This window comes from Spermophilus citellus (assembly GCF_964194105.1).
Source record: "Spermophilus citellus genome assembly, chromosome: 17".
NCBI lineage: Eukaryota > Metazoa > Chordata > Mammalia > Rodentia > Sciuridae > Spermophilus > Spermophilus citellus.
This window is the reverse complement of record NC_138199.1, coordinates 38,435,089-38,458,979: the sequence shown is the minus strand read 5'-3', so window position 1 is coordinate 38,458,979 and position 23,891 is coordinate 38,435,089. Positions and strand designations below refer to the sequence as shown.

General features: G+C 36.3%; 1 protein-coding gene across 12 annotated transcripts in view; it reads right to left on the bottom strand.

The window, feature by feature from the left end:
- Nucleotides 1-23,891, bottom strand: part of ACACA (acetyl-CoA carboxylase alpha) — a 276,021-nt gene that overhangs the window by 111,927 nt on the left and 140,203 nt on the right. For 11 of the 12 annotated variants that reach the window (XM_081270864.1, XM_081270861.1, XM_081270866.1 and 8 more), the window contains 8 exons: nt 19,686-19,799; nt 18,356-18,469; nt 17,249-17,338; nt 15,527-15,645; nt 5,334-5,357; nt 2,569-2,712; nt 1,692-1,788; nt 226-333 (listed from right to left, as the gene is read on the bottom strand). In XM_081270864.1, the coding sequence (XP_081126990.1) occupies nt 226-333; nt 1,692-1,788; nt 2,569-2,712; nt 5,334-5,357; nt 15,527-15,645; nt 17,249-17,338; nt 18,356-18,469; nt 19,686-19,799 (810 nt within the window). The remainder of the gene's footprint in view (nt 1-225; nt 334-1,691; nt 1,789-2,568; nt 2,713-5,333; nt 5,358-15,526; nt 15,646-17,248; nt 17,339-18,355; nt 18,470-19,685; nt 19,800-23,891) is intronic. The other variant, XM_081270865.1, reaches the window with a different exon arrangement.

The following is a 23,891-nucleotide window of genomic DNA, read 5'->3' as shown; positions in this document are numbered from 1 at the left end:
CATAATTCCAGTAAATAATGAGGAGTTTGAGGTCAGTCTTAGCAATTTAATGCCACCCTATCTTTAAAAAAAAAAAAAAAAAAAAAAAAAAAAGGTTCAGCGGTAGAACACTTGCCTAGCATGTGCCAGGCCCTAGGTTCAATCCTCATTCTGGTGCGGGGTGGGGGATGCCTTTGACAACCAGCAGGAAGGGCCACCACCAGCTTCGCTTAATCAAGGACTTACATTTTGTTGCGTAAACTCTCTGAACATTGCTGCCAGCCTGTCGTCCTCAATATCACCATCAGTCTTGATAGCCACATTCAGAATGTGAATTGGTTCATCTCTGGGGACCTGGAACCCAAGAACGCAAACCAAAGAAATGATGACACTGGCTAACACAGAAGCAGGAATAAGTTATAGTACCTGGCAGAATAACATAAAAAGAAGTCCACCTCCACAGGTTGTTCTGGTTTTCTAATCAGTAGGAATAAGCAAACAGAAGTACTGCCTAACAGCCACAAAAGAAACTAAATAAAACATAAAACATAAAAGATAAGCCAGCAAAGGTATTAGCTTGAATTAGCTTTATCTTGACTTGACATGAACTTGAAGACTACCATGTCTCAACTTTTTCACTACCAAAATGGGAGTTAAACCATTTTATTTGCCACCATTCTTCAATGAATGTGAAGAGAAATGAGTGAAAGAAACCATCTGGGGGCTGGGGATGTGGCTCAAGCGGTGGCACGCTCGCCTGGCATGCGTGCGGCCCGGGTTCGATCCTCAGCACCACATACCAACAAAGATGTTGTGTCCGCCAAGAACTGAAAAATAAATATTAAAAAAAATTCTCTCTCTCTCTCTCTCCTCTCTCTTAAAAAAAAAAAAAAAAAAAAAAAAAAAAAAAAAAAAAGAAACCATCTGACCATATTCTCACGTAAAATATCTCCTTATGGTTCATCCAACACTGGAAGTACCAAACTATGGGAAAATAATGTTGTAGGTGAAGAACAGAACAATGTGTTCACTAAGAAATGAAAAGATGAGATTTCATCAAAGTATGAAGTTTTAAACAAATATCTATTTTTCTGCAGTCTAAAAATCTACTATTCCCTGAGGACTATAATAACACCAAGATGAAAAGATACAAACCATAACTGAGTAAAAATTCAGCAATCAAGGTTCAAATCTTTAAAACAACATGCAGAGACTGAGAGGCAGCTGCAATGGATATAGCTGAGTCCATTCTACACTATGGGTTCTAAGATTAATTAGTATTTCTTTAAATTAAGAATTTAGCCAGGCACAGTAATACATGCCAGTAACTGCAGCTACTACAGAGGATGAGGCAGGCGGATTGAAAGTTTGAGGCCAACCTGAAGAACTTAGAGAGATCCTGTCTCAAAAACAAAAAGGGCTGAGGAAGTAGTTCAGTAGTGAGCACCCCTGGGTTCAATCCCCAGTACCACAAAAAAAAAAAAAGGAAAAAAAATTCATGACCTGTTTCCAAAAATACTTCAATGAGGCACATTAAATTAAAAAATGTAAAGTAGGGTTAAAAAGTAAGTTCTTCTCTATCATATCCCAAAGTCAGAAAGACAGTACAAGTCCTGTGTCTCCATATGTTCCAAAGTCAGAAAGATAGTATATAGTACAAGTCCTGTGTCTGAAAGAACAAAGCAGTCTCCCAAAGGGGTTACTCACTATACCTTGTCTTCATCATATAGAGATGTATGGCCTGCCTCTGGGAATGTGGGGCTTTGAGGTGGGGAGTCGGAGAAGCAGCCCATCACGTCATCAAATATTCTGAAAAATACAGAGAAACACCCACCATGAAAATCTGAGTGGCAGAAAACCTAAGTGGCAGGAAACTAATGCTACCATTGGCAGCTCAGTCTAAAAGAATAATCTATGCTGCCCTGTGCTCAATAGTCAACTGAATAGAATCACCAGTGGCTAGAGATGACATGCAAAATTTCACCAAGTGGCAGAAATTAGGAGGATAGATTGTTTAAACTTTAATAAACCATATATATATTTTCTTTTTAAAAAAGAAAGATCTAGTGCTTTTTTTGTTTTGTTTGTTTCGCTATATGTAAGATATGAGCACTGCTGTCATCATCAGTCTTAAAGTAACAGAAAGAGCCTGGGACTGGAGCAGTGACAGACCAATGTAATTACCCCTCCCCCTAGGGTAATGCATCAGTATACATCAAGAGATAGATGCTGAATGCATTTAATCAAAAGATGTATCGTCTCTGGTGGGGCTCACTCTAGTGTTGTGTTTAATTTCTCCTGACATTTCACTCATCACAGAGCAGACAGCTTCTTCTGTTAGCTTCTAAGGAAAAGATGATTTTTGTTTGTTTCTTTTTTTTTTTTTTCCTGACCAGGCTCATACTACAAGCAGAGGCTTGTAGAGTCTGAATGAGAGATGGAAATGAAAGGATATATATTTCTCTGAAGGCATATACAATAAGGGTGATACCTCTTTAACTAGTTCATGGCCATTCTGGGGAAGGTGAGACCCCAAAATAGACAGATCCATGGCTCCCCTTATACAAACACAGTTCCACAATATCTTACCTGACAAAATCTTCAAAAGTCCGAAAAGAGACCATTCCACCCATCCGCTGACATGGTGGTGTGAAAGAGTTGTCCAACAGCACATCGCTGACACTAGCTACATGAGTCATGCCATAGTGGTTGAGGTTGGAGGAGAAGGACATTCTAAATGGCAATTCAATCGAGTTCATTAGACAAGGAAGGTAGGAATGAGGATTGGGAGGTAACAACAGGGAAAAGAAGATAGGAGAAAACTCTAAGTAGGGTCAGGTTGCAGAGCAGGTATAGTTTTTTGCCCACTATAGACAAGGTTGTTTTGTTAGATTCATGTTTCATTTGAATTTCCCCAAACAAACTAAATTTTTATCATTCAAAGTTTCTTTAAATAGAAATGTTAAGTTGTGTCAGGAATTTCACAGCATGACATGTCTGATGAATGAATACCACATAGGGGTTAAAAACCATCCTGCATCTTCCCCCTCCCCAAACATTCCCTCCATTAAAAGGAAATATGCAAACTGAGTAATTATGCAACACTTAAGGCATTTTTTTCTCTAGGAACTGTGATAGGTTAAGTATTCACAGATGTATAGATAGGTAAACACATGTATATAAAATAAGAATTCTAATTAAGAAGAATAAAATGGTTTAGTAAATCATTACAAAAAAGCATTATTTATGGTACAGAAACAAGTCTGTCTATAAAATGAACTTTACTGAGGTATTTACCTTTTACTTTAATGAGCTGATAGGGATAGTTAGAATTATAGTCCTCTCTTTTTAAAAGAGAGACATTTTTTAACCCCAAATTGCAAAATTTCCTTTTTATATATAAACAATTCTATACCAAAGCAAAAATATCTTCATTGAGAGCTCTTAATAATTTCCAGCAAGATACGAAAAGCAGAGCATGGGTCTCAAAGTATGTGTAAGCATGACAAATAGTTGCTAAATGAAGATGCTTGAAGAGAACTGAACTGATTTGTTCAATCTAAACTGTAATGAATCTGAATATTCCTTGATGCACCTCAGAAGTACGCACTGATAAATAATACTGCAAGGTATTTCTGAATGCCCAGTCAATTAGGACAGCCTGTTAGGAAGGACCAAGCTAATGGATGCCTCCAGGATTTGCCTGAAATGTTACTGACATACTGATCTGAAGCAAGTTCAGAGTGAGGCCATGGCACCTGTACTTTGGGGAACTGCCCAAAAATCTCCTTAAAGTATACCACCTGCAGTGCTGCAGGAGGAAGAAAGCCAGAAACGTGAACTTGAGACCTGGGTATTTACTGCACCCTATTGCAAATCATACTTGTAAAAGGCAATGGAATTCGTTATAAGATGGAAATGCTGCTCACACAGACTATAGAGACTGACACTCCTGGCTTTCATTCCTTTGGTAAATGATGACTACGGAAAGGTATGTCATCTTTTGACAATACTAGGGAATAGAAAGGCAGAGTAGGAGAGGAAACCATGGATACCATGAGTGAAACAAACAAATGAAACACATCAAGCAAGTCTTACACGTGGCACTCACTAGAAACTGGGATTATGAGCTGTATTAACCTAGAAATGCTATCATTCTGTTCTTTTCTAGGATCACCAAATATATTTACTAAAGGAGCAACTTTCAGAGGTATTTTTCTACCCATGTGGTATTAGACAGAAAAGATATAAGGGTTCCCGATAACATTTAAATGGAACTCCCTCTACAAAATCAACAGGCTGTGTTTGTAGCAAACATAGGGTTAATATCTTTTACCCTAGACTGAACCCCATGGGAAATATATACTATTCAGTTTCCCTTCACTACTATGCTCCTGGGCCAGCACAGCTAAGGGCAGGCAGAATGAACCAAGTCCACTCTCTAAGGGGAGACTGGAGGATCCTATAAAAACACTGCCTTTCTTCTCCACATCTCAACTAAACTCTAAAAGCTATGATCAGTTTTGATTATTTAATATTCTAAAGGGAGAGGTTCAAAATAAATGTAAACCTATAATTATTTTCACATCTAACATTATCTACAAAGAGTTTACTGCCTTCGCACTTTGTAGATTCAACTCCAAGCAGAACTGCTATTCTCTCAAACTTGCATTGTGTTACCTTGCTTGGCTCGAAAGGCAGGAGGAACACAAAGTAAATACTAAAGTCACTTGTGTTATATTGGCCTGGAAACCTCTTCACAGGGCTGAACATATCAAAACCTAAATATATTTTTCCAATGTTCATCTTATTATAGGTTTAAAATTAAAACTTGACTTTCAAATCATTATAAAACTAATATTTCAGAAAATATTAGCTAACAAACTCTTAAAACATGAAATCAACTATATCTAGATTTGTACTCCTCTTAAAGGAGGAACAAATTAGAGCAACTAAAAATTGAAAAGTCTGTGAACAATTTGCAGATAAGAGTACCCTTAATGGTTTCTCCTTAAAGTCCCAAATAGACAGAGAACTCAGCAAAAGATGTTTTCAGTAAAGTTGAACATCAGGCAGACAAACTCCCTATCACATACAGTTAAATAGGAGTTTTTCCATACTGATGCGTTCAAGTATTGCTTTTAGAACAGCTGAAGAAAAGCTGAAGACACGTTTTTCAAACAGAAATAGTAATTTAGTCTGTCCAAAGGGGAGCTCAGGACTCTCTAGCAGAAGATAACACATTAACTTGTCAAGTGTAGCATTATTTTTCCTGGTTTCGCTTTCTAAGTTATAAGAAAAAAAAAAAGAGAGAGAGGTGCTTTTAATTGGAAAAGAAACTAAACATACGGTACCTGTTTAGCGTGGGGATGTTCCCTCTGTAATTAAACAACCACAGTTAGTTACTGATAGGTTAGTGAAAGCCATAATAAAAGAATTGTCAGAGTAGATACAGACCAGTCACAAGGAGCTCCGGTTTGGCAGCTCTAGCATTCAGCAGACATAATTAAGTGCTCATTACCCTTCAACCCCCAGGGTGCCTCCAAAGAGGCATGCCTCCTGACCTACCTCTCCACAGCAGCTGTTGAGGAAAGGGTCAAAATATATTTGCCATGGAGTTTTCAAAATAACTCTATTATAAAACAATTATTCATAGTATTGGTAAAACACAGACTAATGAAAATTAATTCAAGCTATATGATATGGTATGTTGTCTTAAGCTGCAACATGAAATACAATTCTTGACAAGATTCTTAAAGACTCATTTCTTGTTTCTATTATTAAAGGTGTAATAAGAGAAGTTGATTACACAGTTTCTCCTACACCTTAATTGTTTTTCTACAATCTGTAATGGACCTACAAATGCTCTTCTAAAGAAAATAATCCAGTGATCTGAGTTTCCAGTTTTTCAGTCATATTCTTGCTTCTGTGGGGAGAGGAATGGAGGGTACCCTGTGCCATAGGAGCTTAAACTGAAAATCATGATAAGTGATTCTATCACTACAGTGGTATAATTGGTTAAAATTAATAAATACTTTTTAATTAAATGAATTTAGGGTAATAATTATTTTTTTAAAATATTAGCTTAAAAACTCTAGGACTCTTCGTAAATAAAACCCTACTGAAAATTGACTAGTCCTAGAACTTTCTCATAAAGAATATGCCAAAATCATCAAAGAAAGACTAGAATAAGAATGGGAAATAAGGCAAGTCTCTTGTGTTCTCTTTGCCACTATTTCTTAAAATCTTAATGTCAGTCATTTCCCCAACTGATAAAGAATCAAATAAAAATCCTTATTTTCAATGTTAAATGGGCAAAGTTATACTTACCACCCACAATTTCGGGGCAATAAAAAGTGGTTGATTGGTTGCTATCTTAACCTTACATTCTTTGATCAGCATTTAATCATTGTTGGAGTTTTCTGGCACACAGAGGACTTAATGGGCAGAACATAGTGGGTGGTGCTGATGATATGTGGGAAGGAGGATAGAGGGAGGAAAGTGATGCACTTGCCATGGCAGTGAAAGGAGCAGAACAGACTGAGCTGGCCATATAAATAAAAAGCTGTGACATATCACTGCACACAAACTGTATACCTCATGTGATTTGTGGGTAGCAATGCTCCTTGCATCAAACCTGTTATCACAGAGTGAATTCATAAGACAGCAAGAGCAAACTCCAAGTACAAAAACCTGAACCTCTCCTACCTGGATTCCTTGAGCTCTCACTCAGGAGAATGGGTCTTATTTTATAAGAAATTCTTAGTCATCATAACACACTGGGCCCTCATAAATACAAGAAAAGTATGCAAAGATTCTAGATGAAAGGGAGGTGTAACTGAACAAAAAACTAAAACTGCAGGTGGTAATGAGACTATAGAAAAGTGTTCCTTTTAAGATGCAAAAGATTCTAAATAATGGGGCTATTTGCACAGTCTCTTACAATGAACCTCAGTTCAGAAAGAACCCTACAACCAAAGCAATTTCAGGGACCATTCATGCAGGTTTCTGGAGTTTAGAAACCAGTAGCATCTCAACTGTTAACCAATTTCTTAAACTAATAAAAAGGTCTTACTGCTTCTATAGCTACACTCTAATTCCTTTGGGAGTCTTCACAGGATGATGGCCAACTTTTTCTGAGAAAAGGGCCTAAATTGAAAAGAACACCACCACAAAAAAGCCAGCCCTTCTACATCATCAAGTATCCAGCTCTCAGAGGGAGCCCCCTGCTGCTTTGTTATGGGAATTATGCACCTTACACACTGTATGGGGTTAAAAAAAAACCCAAAAAACTACTAAAACGCCTAGTATCTACAATCTTTAAAGGGATGGCCTCCAAATCAATCATGTAAGAGGTAAATTTAGAGCTGGCTTATCCTCTTTGGTAGAATGAAAATTAGTGTGGTCAGAGCAGAGATGACTAGAAAAGGAAGGATAAACTGCTTATATAACAGGTAAATGCTTAACGGTGTCCATATTGCTCACTTATATATTTTATTATCCTACACAGGCAATTTTTTTTCCACCTACATTGGCTCTTTTATCATCTTAACAATATGAAAAATCCAGCACACTGCACACTACGGTATTATATCAGAAGGCTAGATCCATAGTTTGTGCAAAGATGAGTAAAATATCCTATTTATGTGGCTAAAAATAAAATAAAATCTACCATGTTTCACAGTATACTCCTCATGCAAAAGTAGCAAAAGTGCTCCATCTCTATTAGGCAATCAACTATATTTTCAAGTATATAAATGAAATATAAATTCACTTCCCAAATCTGCTATTTGGATTATTTAAAGCACTTATTATGATGAATCTCATGTTTTAAAATATTGCAATCACTTTCCTTCTAGTAAATTAGCTCCATTTTACAGATATGATAACTGAGAAATCAAAGTGAATGCTTTCCAAGGACATGTTCAACATGGTGTCAACAAACCAGCACCTAGACCTGGCATTTTCTCATCCCTGCTCCTGAAGTTAGCATTCCATATCAATTTGGTATTTAAAGAAGGACAAGAGAAATCCTTTTAATTCTGAGGTTCTTGGCATTAAGTCATCTCTGATTTTATTGATCTGCCTTGCCCAGCATGGCTAGAAAGCCTGCTTCAATATGAATGCAAAGTCGGAGTTGCAGCCTGCTAGCTGAACCTTCTTTAATTTAAGAAACACTGACTTCTCTGGCAGTCACAAGTTCTCTGAGCCTTTTTACCATCCCTTCCAACTGAATTTCATTTTGCTTGAGTCTAGCTGGCCCTACATAAATCTTTTATTATATAAAAATGCTCCCTATTCTTTTGCCTTCTAACTTGAAGAAGAAAAAAAGAGACCTATATGAAAATGATGAGGATGCATGCAAACAAGCAGTGGTTACATTAAGCTGTGACTGAGAGCCAGTATAGGGCAAATCTTTTGAAATCAGGCAGCAAAGCAGAATCAGAAGAGGTCGGCTGAATAACCTACTAGCAGTCACTAACAGCAGTACCATAGGAGAAAGAGCAATTTGACTGGCTGTGACCAGTGGTGGTCTCCTTGTGTGACTGTATCTGCAGGAGAATCCAAATCAAGAGCTGTAAAACACATCTGAAACATGTATTTCTATTGGCACACCCCCATCCCCATACACACTTGAAGTTCAGATGCCCAGATTCTGCAGCAAAGTATTAGTTTACAATAAAATGATTGTTGCTTCATTCATTTGCAGCCCCTACAAAGCCACCTCTTTGCTCTGCTGGAAGATTTCGCTCTTTCTGAAATAAGCACGTCAACAGGGTTACAGCATATTACGGCTGCCTGCCGTATAATTAGCTACAAACCCACAGCACAAAACTACAGGGATTTACAGGTGCCCTGGATTCTGCTTTTCCTTCCCCCCTGGAATCAGCTAGTCTTCCTTGACAAGAAGGGACCTTGGGCTACCCTAATGATATATTGAGAGTTTTAAACTCAACTCTCCCAATCTTACAAGTCTAGAGTGCCAAAATAACACAGCAGAGACTAGAGGCTGAGCCATGGATCCAGGAAAGCACTTTGGTAAGCACTTAAACCTGCTGAGAATCTTCTCTTCTGCCAGATGCTTGCATCTTATCAGCAGACTACCCTGAATCACAGAAGCAAACACTGTAGGACTTTATTTATTTATAGCTCATTCTGCCCAGCTAACTACAACCAAGTGTTCCCACTGCTTAAAAAAAAATAAAAAATTGCTACAAGTTGGATGACTTTTGAGTGTCTTAGTACTATCCAAAGAAGGGTCTAATCTCTGGATGTCAAAGATTATCAGAATTCTCAAGAACGGCAGCAGGCTGCTGATTAGTCATGTGAAAGCCTTCTGATTTCTAACCTTCCTCACAAATGAAAAGAAGGTCCAGAGGCCATCCACCGACAGCTGAACACTGAAAATGCCAGGCAGCCTAAATCCAGCCATGACCAAAATATGTATTATCAGGGGAGAACACAGCCAACCTCTTCTGGATAAAAGGCAAGAGAAAAGGAAAGTACTTGAATTAAAACATAAAACAGAAGGCCAAATTCACAAGGAGCAAATAGCAAAGAAGGTACAATGCAATCCAACATAACCAAAGTGTGGATTTCCACCTAAGAAGTGGAAATGAACACCAATAGATCCTTATCCATTATCTATGTACAGAAATGTACAACAACATATTCTTCCCATCTCCTGCATCAATTCTGACGTTCCTTATTTGAATCATACATTCAAAGTTTTTTTTTTAAATAACCCATGTTTGTTAGTTTGTGTTACACGTAAAAATCATTTGGAGTATTAAATTTTTTACTCCCAGACTCTCAAATACACAGAGCCATATGCATATCCACAGTGTTTATGGGGCAATTTACCTTACATGTTTGTATAAGACAGCTATATTTTAGAGTACTAAATTCATAGGATGACTGAAATACTTATTTGTTTCCAGATTATTCTGAGGCATTTAATATGCCCAAAGCTAAGTGAAATCCCGAATGTCAAATGATTCAGTAAATTGTCAAAAACAAAGGCATTCAGGATGCTGCCTCAGTGTAACAAGCTTTTGCCTTTCTAGCATCAGTGAGTAATACTAGGGGGGGAAAGACACAACACACCCTGGGCTCTAACCCCTGAGACTCACTATTAAAAGAAAGAGAAAAGGGAATGTTGAATCATATAATCTAACCTTCAGGATTAATCCATAAAAAACTAGCTGAACTCACTAAAGAGCTGGGCTTATGGAATCTTAGACAAGAGAATTAGGTCCTAGAAGTAGACAAGCTGTCCTGAATGTTCCTGCACCAAGAAAATGACTGAAGAAATTCACATGTCTCCTTAAAGAACAACTGCTAACTGGCTATAAGTCATCTTTAAAAAAAAAAAAAAATCCTCTCCCTTCAAAACATTTCATGTATAATAGAACATAACTTTTAAATGCTAAGAAGGTAAAAAAGGAAACACATAAAAACATACACATGTGTCACACATATATACAGGGTTCTAACTAATATTATTCTTTTTAAAAAAATATTTATTTTTTGATTAGACACAATACCTTTATTTTGTTTATTTATTTATTTTTATGTGGTATTGAGGATCCAACGCTCTACTGCTGAGCCACAACCCCAGCCCATATTATTCTTTCTCCTTCAGACAGGCGCTAAGAATTGTAACCCAAGGCCTCACACATGCTAGGCAAGTGCTCTACCACTGAGCTACACCACCAGCCCAGGTTTCTAACAATTCTTAAACTGCTGTTCAAGTGAAGGGAATTTAAGAAGAGGTGGATAAATCCAGACCAGGAGCTTCCCTGAGTGAAGTTCTGATAGGATCCTCTGATGAAGAACACCCAGGAATACCAAATAGGTTATAACTACAGTTCCCAGAAAAAAAATTTAAAGTCTTGGGGTAGAAGGTCAAGAAGATAACATACTCTGACAGAAGAATGCCTAGCAAGAAGAAGAAGGAAGAGGAGGAGGAGGAGGAGGAGGAGGGAGTTATGGAGATTAAAAATAAGCTAATAATCAGCCTTTTAAGAAAATATTGAGAGAAATGCTAGAAAAAAATACAAAGTATACAAAAAAAATATAAAGTAACATAAAGTCCTACCATAGATTATTAAAATAAAAAGGTTCCAAACATGCTGGCTACACAGTAATTGCCTGAATGTGCTAAAAGGAGGTTGGTTATTTTCTACCTTCTTAGAGCTGCCATACTCATTTGCAAATGTATTTTGATTACTTCTTTAAAAATTGAAACAGGTACTAATGAGATATAGGTCTTTTGTCCAAAAGGCATCTAATCTACAAAACAGATTATAGTATTTTTCTCACGTGGAGTTAACAGACCAAACATTCTTTGGAAAGAGTACAATTTTTTAACCAACTTTTTAGCATCATCCTCTCTGGCAGTTGATCTTCACATTCCTAGCTAGGTGTTCATTTGAAGTAGACGAAATTTGTCATTAGAAGTATCTTTGTAAGCTGTAATGTGAAAGCAAGATGACAATCTCTTACTGTGTATGGGGTCACCTGGTGGAATTCCAGTTTTGTCATTTGTTTTTGGCTAGTTATTTAATCCCCATGGGTTGGGATGAAATATAGCTTTCTATCTGCAAACTGACAGGAGCAGAGTATTTTTTCAGGAAAATTCTTTAGATGCTTGTTTTCTTATTCTCACAGAATAGTTTTTAAAACATGCAGTATAGTAACTAATAGTATTAGGTTGGATAATTCCTATAACTACCAAGACAAGCAAGAATAAGAGGGTTTTTTATTTGTTTGTTTGTTTTTTCCCTCTTCTACCATTAACAAAACAGAAAACTCAATGTGATTGCCCTAATTAATTTTTGGTCTAGATTTGAGCAGAACAACATGGCAGTAACTAGCCATGTGACTGTACTGAGATATGCTATAAATTATGTATAAAATATTTCATTGATCATTTTTACTTTATACTGAAATGGTGTTTTGCATATATTGGGTTAAATAAATGCTATTAAAATTAATGATGTTTCTTTTACTCTTTTAAATGTGGTCAATAGAAAATTTAAAATTACATATGTGGCTTGCATTAGATTTCTACTGGACAGTGTTGGTCTAGAAGTAGTGAATTCTCAATCACAGTGTTATCAGAATTATTAAAGGTGTTCTGCAAAAAAGTGGTCACATGGACTCTAATACAAAATGAATCAGACCTTGGCAGCCAGGACCCTAATACATGCATTTTCAAAATACTCTTCAAATAATTCCGAGACTCATTAGAATAGAAAGGAATTTAAAAAAAATGGAGTTGGCATATGTGGGAGCTAAAGAGGAAAAAGGAAAAGAAATGTGGGGGAATCTTATGAAAATGAAAGAGAGAGCAGTAGAACAGAGGAAAAGAATAGGAGTAGGAGGTGGGGAGGGAGGAGGGAAGTGCTAGGGAGCCAAACGGGCCAAATTCTATTGTTATGTAGTGTGCGCATACTAATATGTAATAACAAATCCCACAATTATGTCCAACTGTAATGCACTAATAAAAAAGGTGGAAAAAATGGAGTTGTAAAAATAGAAAAGTACTTTATTCAAAAGTAACTAAACCTTTTTTAAAAGTGAGTAGATCCATTTATATGATAAGGAATTTGGTCTTTTTCCTTGGTTACTGGGAGAGGGACTCTAAACACTTAGAATTTCTAAGTGTCTTTGTTATCCATAAGCTTCTTGGAATCACACATGAGTATATGCTAACAGATGAGATCAGCTGACCCAGAATGGTAGCTGGTCACTAGAAAGACCAAGTATGTGATTAGAGGGTTGGGACTTTGAGTCAGCCTGACCTCTGGGAGGGGAGATTTGAGTTTAATCATGTAGACCATGACTTAATCAATCATGCCTATGAAATTAAACCTTGATAAAAACTTGACATTGAATTTCCACGGAGCTTCTTCGTCAGTGAACACATAGATGTACTAAGAAGGTGATGCGTTCTGATTCCATAAAGAACAAGAAGGCTGTGTTTGAGGATCCCCCCAACCCAGACTTCCTCCTATGTATCTCTTCATTCATTTGGTCCTGAACTATATAATCTCCATAATAAAATGATAAGGCTTAAAGTTATGTTATTCTAGGGAATTACTGAATTGGGGGGATTATGGGAACCCCCATCTTTGTAGCCAGTTGGTTAAAAGTGCAGGTGACTAGGGAACTCAACTTGTGGATCCTTTGAACTTTGAGCAGTTTTATAGAAACTGAGCCCTTAACTTGTGGCATGTGATCTAACTCTAAATTGTATTTGCAAGCAAATACAGTCTTAGAAAACTAAATTCAAGCAGCAAATCTGTACTAACTGTCTGAATAAACTATCCTTTAAAACTGGATATATATATATATTGGGGGGGAGGGTACTGGGGAATTGAACTCAGGGATGCTTTACCACCAAGCCACATCATATTCCCCAGCCCTTTTTATTTTTTAATTTTGAGACAGAGTCTTGCTAAGTTGCTGAGGGCCTCACTTAATTGCTGAGGCTGGCTTTGAATCTGTGATCTTCCTGCTGTAATCTCCCAATGGGGTATATTATTTTCTGATCAAATCTGATTATCTGATCCTAAATTACCAAAAATACTACAGATCTTAAAAAACAAAACAAAAAAAAATAGGATTAAAGCAATTTTAAGACTTTTCTGGCTTTCAAAAAGATTATTTTACCTTTTCTTATTTTGCATTCATCTTTACTTCACACCTACATAAATAATAATGATAATGATAATATTCCAGCAGCTTTAAAATTACTAACATTTGCCAGTGGGAGGCTGATGCAGGAGGATTACAAGTTCAAGGTCAGCTTCAGTAATTTAGTGAGATCCTGTCTTAAAATTAAAAAATAAAATAAAGCTGGAGATGTAGATCAGTGGTAAAGCACCCCTGGGTTCAATCCCCAGTACCCTTCTCTCAAAAAAGAAAAATAAAATCACAAAACTAACCAGGGAAGACTTTAGAGACTACAGAAAACAGAATTGATTAAGTCTGGTCTTTATCCATAGGGTGTGTACATCTCAGATGTGAGGGATGAGGATATATGTTTTGAAACCATATCAGGATGAAATTCATACTCTTGATGTGCAAAAATAGGATTTTTTTAAACAAAGCACTTAAGAATTTCCTTCATTTTTTAGTCAACTTTTCCTCACCAAGCTGGACACACAGTCTCAAATAAAAAAAGTAAGACAGGGAGTACAATTCAGAAAGACAGGGGAGCAATGAGGAGGGAAGGAAATCAGAGGCGGCCCTGCAGGCTGACTACAAATCACTGCCCAAAGGGAAGAGGCAATAGAAAGCAGGAAGAAAGGGAGATTGTCTTGAGAATTATAAAGAGCATTAGTATAGCATGTAGTTCTCTACAATTATTCAAGGAATGCAGGAAAAGAAAGAAGACTGAGTGCTGAGCCCATGTGTGCCATGAGTACTTCCTGGCTCGCTGAAGGACAACCATTCGTTTCTAGAAAATGAGATTCTGAAATCCATGGAGGCAAAAATGTACCGAGAGATGCTTGCTAAATCAAGGATATATGCTTTTCTCTGCCAGCCATAAGGCATTTCTGAGGTAGAGAAGTAAAAGGATCTTCTGAGACAAAGAAGAGAGATACTTTTCTGAAGATGCCTCTGCTCATCTGCTGATCTCTGCTGGATCAACAGTGGCATCCAGTGGCCAAAAGTCTCAGCACAGACTTCTTTGTCTCCAGAAAGGCTCTATTGCTTTGGGTGAAGTGGCAATTCAGAACAAAACCATTTCTGGTGTCTATAACTAAGGATCCCCAAAGACATCGTACTTTGTAATACCAAGCGAAGAACCAAAGGCCATAAAGAAGAAATGAAGAGGGGCAGGTTAAAATTGGCTGTGTATTTATATTTCCTGTGGTATTACTGAAAAAAAAAAAAAAGAAAAGAAAAGAAACTACAGGAAGGGATAAGCATATGTATGTGGAGTTAAAAATATCTAGGTATAGTTTTTAAGAATGAGGGATAAGACAAATAAGTATTTTAATTTTAAAAACAAAGAAATACCAAAACAAATGTTCATATGTACATTTTAAAGGTCTCCAGAAGGGAAGAGTAACAGAATTAGCATGGCCAATTAAGTTTGGTTCTAAAGTGTGATTTCATTAAAAAACTGATGGGATTACAACTGCTAAATTCAGGTATTTTTAGGGGATAAAATAAAACTGGCTCTGGTACAACTTTGACCCATAGCAAACATATAAAAAGGCAAAGCAATTCCACTCAAGGTATATTTTTGTGATTTTTCTGGAAAAGCTCCAACAAGAATATACTAGTAAAAAGAAAAAAAAAAAAGGAAGGAATTATTTCTTCAATGACATAATACAAGCAAGAATGAATGGAGTAATCCTAAACTTTTATCTTAACTAGAATAGGCAACAAATCTGTTCAAATCTGTTCATTTTTCACTCTAAATTTCTGGCTAAAAAAAAACAATGGAACTGCCATACTCATTGCTCCTCTAACTCTCCTGATAGGCCTCCGGCTGGCTTAGGCACACATACCAACTCAAACTCACCTGTTTGGATGTGATGTGGGCAGCATGAACTGAAACTCCACCACACAGGTATTGTCCTTAAGCTGGCGGTGTTGTACGCTATTAAGTTCATAGGCAATGTAAGCCCTTCGAACATACACCTGGCAAAAAGTAATCCTCTGTAAATAAACTTCAAAAATAGAAATAAAGAGAATGGCTAAGCCAAAAAAAAAGAGTCTTGAAAAAGAAGAAGGTTATGAAGAAGGTGGTGGCCTGTGGCGAGACAGGTCCAAAGAGTCTATACAAACATACTTGCTTTAATTAATAAAGATGGAATTTTATAACTATATCCATGAATATAAATGAAAATAAAAGTTGGTTGCCTCTGCTGGACACCTCTAAGTGCCTGGTAAACCTTTCACACTAACCTAAATTCTGGAGAAGATTTGATCTTTAAGAGCATTATAGAATCATGACTACTAATTTATTAAGCATGATCATTTCAACAGAAGACAAAAGCAAGCAGTGAGAAAAATAAGAGGTGTTCATTCTGTGCTACTTAGGAGTGAAGATAGAAGATGGAAGCAGGTACAGTATAGCTCAACTCTTTTACTATCAAATATCTTGTTTTTTGTTTGTTTGTTTGTTTTGGTTTGTTTTACCCTACTGCCCCAAATCAATTTTGGATTATTTAGATTCTCAACTTTAGGCAAAAGCAATGAGGTATAATTTGACATTTAATATCTCAAACACACTAACTTAAGAGTTAAAGAAACAGCAACAGACTACATCTCAGCAAAAACAGTCCATCCTCATGTACATTCAATTTGCCATACACATAAAATGCTACATGGGATTCTGTCATCATCTGAGGCATGAAAGGAGGCTTCTCATTAAGTGATATGAAAGCCCTGAAAAAAACACTTAGATATTTCAAGTCTCTTTTATTTACTGAGTAGTAGCGTTTACATTTTACCCACAATAGAAATAAAAAGAGCTAGTACCACTCTATGATGATGTTTTATTATATAAAATCATCTAAAATGCTCCTTTTCCCAGCTTAAAAATATCCACTTGGCAATTTTAAGGTAGTATTCAGAGCTTGCAATTTTTGTACTTAATGAGGTAGAAATGTACTCTAGTGGAAACAGAAAAGTGTGTGGAGTCAGATTGACCTGAGTTCAAATGCAAACGCCTCCACTTGTGATTTTTGGACAAGTCACATTTCCTCTCAGAATTTCACTTTGTTTTATTTCATAAATGTAAATGAGAAAAAAATAAAATACATTACACTCTATTAAATGCTATTTCTTTCTTTCCTGTGAGGCAATATTTTATAAAAGCTGTTTAATAATTAAAAATATAACTAAATGCATTTTAATTTGGCTCAAATCACAAAATGATAAAGTTAACACATTTTGATCAGCCACATATATTCTTTCACTTATTGTGTTGTGGGGAATCCAAATTCATTATGAAATGGGAGAATTCAAATACCTGGAAAATAAAGACTACTAAAAAGTGCTGGCAGCTATTTTCCAGTGGCTGGAAATCACCAGAAACAGGTGATTAGTTCAGATGAAATGCTTGGGCAACAAGTACTTTTTTCAGAGGAAAAGAGGACCCTTAAGTACTAACCCTATGAAGTGGGAGTGTAGCTCAGTGGTAGGGAAAGTGAAAAAGAACTGTCGTGATAGTCAAACAAACATAAGATATCAGCTAGAAACCAAGGAGGAGATCTGTCAAAGGACCATGAACACTCACCTCCAGAGCTGCCATCCTCACTACCTGGTTGCTATGATAGAAGAAGTTTGGTAGGACATCAAAAATAGATGTTTCAGATAGGATGAGTTTCTAGAAGGTACAAAGACATGCTTAACCCCTTACATCCAAAAGTGAACAATTTCAGTAAACAATATTTAGCATTTGAAGCATTTAGTGTAACCTAAAAATTCTGTCTATGAATGCTATGTATGAACATAAACCTCTCTGAGTCTCAGTTTCCTCAGGGACAAAATGAGAAAAATACTACTTATCCTTATAGGGCTGTTGAGAACATTATATGGGTTAACATATATGAAACTCTTAGAATAATATACTAAAAGCATTAGTTGTAAGATAATATAGGTGTCTATAACTATTACTATTCTTTCTGACACATATCTATCTGTATTTCACTTCCTAAATATTGTCTCAATGCCTCACTATGGTAAAGCCTAAATTTGAACACCATTGAAACCCTAGATTTCAACTATGAATCAAATAGGAAAACAATCTTTTTCTTCTAGGTTCTCCAGGAGGAAATCTTACACAAATTCTAAAGATTCCTTTGATCAGATATAATTTAATAGTATCTTAGCTTCTAAGTAGAAAAATAGAAGTCACTCCAGGAAAAATGATGTTGTTTAAAAAATAGTAAAGGCCTTCCAATTAGTAGTAAAATTAGCCAATAATCTCTTACAAAATTGGCTCTTTATATAGCTTAATGGTAAGCATTAAAATAAAATTAAAATTAAATGATATTTAAATAGCTTTGTCTCTAGAGTAACAACCATCTATGTATACATATGACTCAAATATCAGAAATCAAACAATGTTACCACTTAATTCTGACCTAGAATACTTTCTAGGTAAAAGGACAAGAGATAAAGATTTTAATAGGACACAAGGCAGGCCTATTAAGCTAAACCATTTTTAATCTAATGGCATTTTTATGAAAAAATATTTATAAGTATAAATGATTTTTAAAAGTCAAGGTATGAAATTTCATTACATAGAAAATCAAAACTGATTGATCCATTACTTAATTGAACTATGCTTGTGAATAAAGGGGACAAGAGTGCATAGTGGTAAGAAAGTTATTATATATACCTGCAGGTTCTCAATGCAAAACTGATGTCCATACATGTCAATAGCCGATAAGAAGATAGACTCTACTTGGTTATGGCGAAGTTCATATGATGGCAAATGGGAGGCAATAAGAACCTTGAGTGAGAACAAAATAAGAGGCATAGGTTCCTGAGGGAGTGATTATTCTAGGCTCCTATTACGTAGCTCTGATACAAAAGCAATAAATATAAATCTGTAAGTGCAGGCATCAAAGATAAAACAGAGACTGAGTAAAACAACTTCTAGGTCCTGTAACATAAAGTCAATGCCACCAAATACTGAATCTTAGTTGACTCTCACCATAATTTGCGTTGTGGGCAATTTCCCATGGGGGGTCGGGGGAAGGGAGAGAAAACAGCTTCAATCAAGTTCCATCAGTGCATGTGATTTACCATTGCAAAGCTGCTAGTCCTGGGGACTGCATGACTAGCTGTTAATTGGGAATCAGGTCTGGCAGGGAGCAGCTGTGGGGAAGGTAGATGCAGCATATCTAGCCTTTAGCAACTCGAAGCAGAAAGACTAGGAAAAGCTGCTTTGACAGCCCCAGGTACTCAGCACCAAGGAGAAGGTATCAGGAAGTAACACCAATGCATGTGAGGGGCAGAGAGAGTGAAAGCAGTGTCACAAACAAACAGGGACACGGTAGGACCTGAATACCCTCAGCAGGTCACTGAGAGGTTCAATAACTTTGAGTAGTTCAGTGACATGGATACAATTGTAGAGAAAGCAGAAGGTCACTGAACAGCTTCAAATGCTGCTTCCTTGTCAATGCCCATGCAATGAAACACAAAGGGAGCACCAACTCTCTGCTTCCCCGCTGAAACCTTTTGGAATGGAAATGAACACTACAGGGTGAAGCTAACTGGACTTCTCTGGGGTTGTTCTGATTGCTGGTGCCTAAGATTCATTTCATTATCTTTCTGCTTTCCACACTTGATTAATTCTTATGCACTTAAAAGTTCTCATCTGCTTCTAAGCTCCCTTTGGGAAGTAAGAAATATTGATTTCCTTCCCCCAGTTTCTTTCTCTCCTCCTGACCCTGGTTTACTATCATAGGGCTACTAGGGAGGTGGGGAACAACACCAGGATTTTATAATGGGAAAAGGAATCCTATTTTAGACAGTCAACATAAATCCTTTCCTTTCTCTTTAAAAAAACATATACCACATGAAAACATTGGTCTAAGGGCATGTGACATACACAGAAAATTGCATGATCTTTGTAAGGTTACTGAGTAAAAGCTAATTGTCTCTAGAACTGCCCAAACTATGAAAACTATCCCTCCTTTAAGATAAACCACAATTGTCCTTACCTGGCGTGCCCGAAGTGCTACTTTAGCATTGGTGGTCTTACTCAGTTGAGTTAACTCTGTGAGGATATTCAGCAGCTCATCAGTGAGAGTAGGGTCCCGACCACACAACTGATCCTAATTATTAATGTAAAAAAGAACATGAACATCTACATTAAATAAAAAAGGAACCTCAGTGGACAGGACTTTGAAATAAAGGAATGAAAACAAAATTGGATTAATAAAATGCAAACTCCCTATTATTTTTATCCTAAATAATGTGGTAAAGATTAACCCAAAGGAAGTTGCTCCTAAGGAGAAGCAACCCAAATCTCACAATCATTCAGATTCAAAATTCTTAATGTATTTCTTTATAAATTAACATCATAATTTTAATATGAAGAAGAAATCATCAGAGACCACTCAAAGAGGTCAAGGGGATTATGAATAAGAAATAACAAATGATGTCTCAAAGTTTCAAGAGGTTTTAAATAATGTAGAGACTAAAGACCTTTCTATTTCCTCTCTCATTTTGGAAAAGAAGGTAGGATAAAGCAAAAGGAACAATCCTGGTAGTTCTAATTCCACAAACCAAATGTTCAGCCCCCTGCCCCCATCCCAAGGATGCAAAACAGAAACACAAGAACAAATTATTCATTTATAAACACATGCTAACTAAAAACACCATCTCGTATTCTGGCAATTCTGCATTCAAAATCAGGTATCCTGTTCTTGAACCAATAATCATTCCATGAATTTAAATATGGTGAATTCTTAGCTGGACTAGATTCAGTTTATTCGGTATAGGATCCTCCCCACTAAAAATTATAAAAGGTTAAGAAAAAAATCCCTATTATATTCTGAAATATTTCCACTGGAAACCAGTAGAATATCAGTTTATTCCCCCAAATTCATTCATTATCCATGTTATTTTCATCAAAGCTGAAAAAACTAAGGATGCTGCTTTTATAAATGTCTGCCTTTTGGATTTTACAAAATTATGGGTGTAGCATTTCTTAATACAACACATATAAGTTTTGTTCCTTCTGCGTGGACTTTAAAGTGATTACATTTATGTTTTAGAACTCTTCTACTACTATCAAGGAGACATGAAAGACTTTTTTTTTTTCCTTCAGAGCTGGGAATTAATTCAGGGCCTTGTGCAAGTGCCTACTACTGGGACATTCTCCATCCTGTTACTGGTTTTTCATCCCTCTGCCACCTCCCATCATCCCTTTTCTTCAAGAATCTCTATTTCATACTCATCCTTCCCCACCTTAGGGGTATTCTGATTAGTACTTTATCACAACAGTATAAAAAAAGCATAGAACTTTGGCCTTTGGGGCAGACATGCATGTCCCAAAATTTTCCAAAAACCCTATTATGTTTTACATAATAAAAAAGATACTTTTGGAATACTTAATCCTATTATGCTGAGAAGATTTCTCCAACTTTTTGTGTGTGTGTAAAAAAAAATGATTCAGAACATGGAATTCTCCTTCCTCAAATAATTAACCAGAGGTCTGCTCCAACTGTCCAGGGTCATAAAACCCATGATTTATAGTTAAGGAAGTTCAAATATTGTTTTTATCCACATAAATGTGAAAAACAAAAACTGCTATTAAAGATAAGCCCAGGATTCAGTTGAACATGTAGCCAGATACTAAAGGACTTGTTTCACCTATCCTAGATAGGCATAAAAGCAAGAAGGGGGGAGAAAATGTAACAAAGTCTTATCTTTTGCTGAGAACTAATAAGCAAAATAGAATTTCAAGGGAATATATATAAATGGCCAGAGACAAGACCATAAACAGACAGAAGGAAAGAACAGATAGATAACAATGGATACAGAAACCATTTTCCTATCCAAATCCTCCTTTCTTATTGTTCCTAATAGAGAAACATTATCCTTTCTGAGGTACTTTCTTCATTGATCAGAATGACTCAGGAGATCTCAAAACATGTATGTCGTGGGCAATACCAAAACTCAGCTAACTCTGCAAATAGCCAGACCAAAGTTTCAACATTAATAACCAAAGCCAATGTGACAAAATAAGAACACTATAGTTACCTTTTCAACCTGTATCAGACTTGATAGAAATGAGTTTCCATTGAAGGAAATCTGGGTTGAACTTTAAAGACAAACTAAAATAAAGGGGAAAAAATGAAGTTGTCCTCTTACTTAACTATTGATCATGTTCCAACTTTAAAAAAAAATTTTTTTTTTTTTTTAAAGATGCAGTGGTACACATCTGTTATCACAGTGACTTGGGAGTCTGAGTGAGGAGGATTGCAAGCCTTAGTAATTTAGTGAGACCCTGTCTCAAAATTAAAAATTAAAAAGGGTTGGGAATGTAGCTCAGTGGTAAAACTTCCCTGGATTCAATCCCCAGTACAAAAAAAAAAAAAAAAAGTAAAACATACAAAATCATTTTCTCATTTCATCTTTCCATTATGAAAAAAAGAAAGTAAGAAAGGATAGGGAAAAAGAAAGTATCTGTAAGAAAAGTGAACAATGGAGATTAGGAAAAATTAAAAGTAAAGTCATTACTCATTCATGACGACAGGCTGACAATCTTCCTGGGCTTCTTGTGATAAAGCAGAGAAACCAGACCTTTCTGGGATGTGTGAAAAAAATCAACACAATATGAATAAACCACTACTTACATTAATTCATCCAGACTTGGAAGTTTTCCATTCAAATATGATTTTTCTCCACTGTCATCATTAATACTCAGAAAAGGACTGGTGCCTGAACACTATATGTAAAATAACTTTCTCAACTGTCCAAAGACTTGTCCTTGACCTTTCTTTTCTAGAAAGAAACCACCAGTGTTCACAACTACTCATCCTCAGGGAGCTCATGACCCTCTATCCTAGACAAAGGGTTCCTGTGGGCAACTGAACAAGTCAACATCACCATGTAATCCTGGTAAACATTTTGTAACACTACCAAAGCACAATTATATCAGCAGATGTGTTTCCTCAAAATAAAATATATCATTTAAAGAACCAACCTGCTGATTTGGGGGTTACACGTCATTTGCAAAAATCTGTAGACCAAAGTGAAAATTACTATTCAGCAAGAGTTAAGACTGGTACAACACAGATATTTCTTATTTTTATTCTCATCGTCATTGGTTGCTAACTATGGGGAATATGCTGGATTTGCAAAAATATAATAGATATGCTTAACTATCAAAACCAGTCAGTTATTCAGCTTGACAGAAAAGCCCAAATGAGCCTAACTTGATCTTAGCATCTTAGACATTAAATACTTCTGAGGAAGGCAACTCAAAATGGGAAGAATGTGACCTTATATGTAATACCCTCAAGACATAAACTACTGCCCTAATTCCAACATTAACAAGCAACTGGTAACTTCTTCCAATCACAATTGAACTTTTTGACATTCTAAAGATGTTATAGGATGGGTTTAACAATAAATTGTTAGCTACATCCTTATTCAGTAAACTTGATTGAGACCACTGAGAATTTTCTTTCTTACTTACACATTGGATATATTATATGTAGCCATGATATGAGAAATAAGAAAAGGCACTGATCTTTGCTTCTTGTCTAAACCAAATCAGTTTCATATGCATGGCATTAGTCATATGGAAGCATGTTCATGTGGCCCAGATCAGAAATAAGACATAAGCATTAACGGAAAGACAATCTTCCTGGGCTTCTTGTTCAGCATCAAGGTGACTATACAATATGTACATTGCTATCTACACAGCTATGGGAATATTGACATTTTTAATGTTGATAATTTAATTTGGCCAAAGAGTCCCTTAAATATCTCTAAGTAAACACAAACACTATTATCCTAAACTCTAAGTTTTTACTTATAAGGTTAAATTTAAGAAATAGAGCGTTCAAAAAGTTAATTTACTACCAGGCACAGTAATGCCCATTTGTAATCCCAGCAACTTGGGTGACTAAGGCAGGAGGATCACGAGTTTAAGGACAGCCTGGTCAACTTGGCAAGACCCTGTCTCAAAATAAAAAATAAAGAAGGCTGGGGCTATAGCTCAGTGATAGAGAACCCTGGGTTCAATATCCAGTACCGGAGTGGGGGAAAAAAAAGTTAAAAAAAAAATTTACTGTTTGTCTTTCAGACTTTGCTTTCATATTTGGTACAACGATCCAAAGGAAATTGGACAGAACTTTACTCTTTTACTTGATATTTTTACGTTCCAAATAGGGTGAAAGATTAGAAGAAAT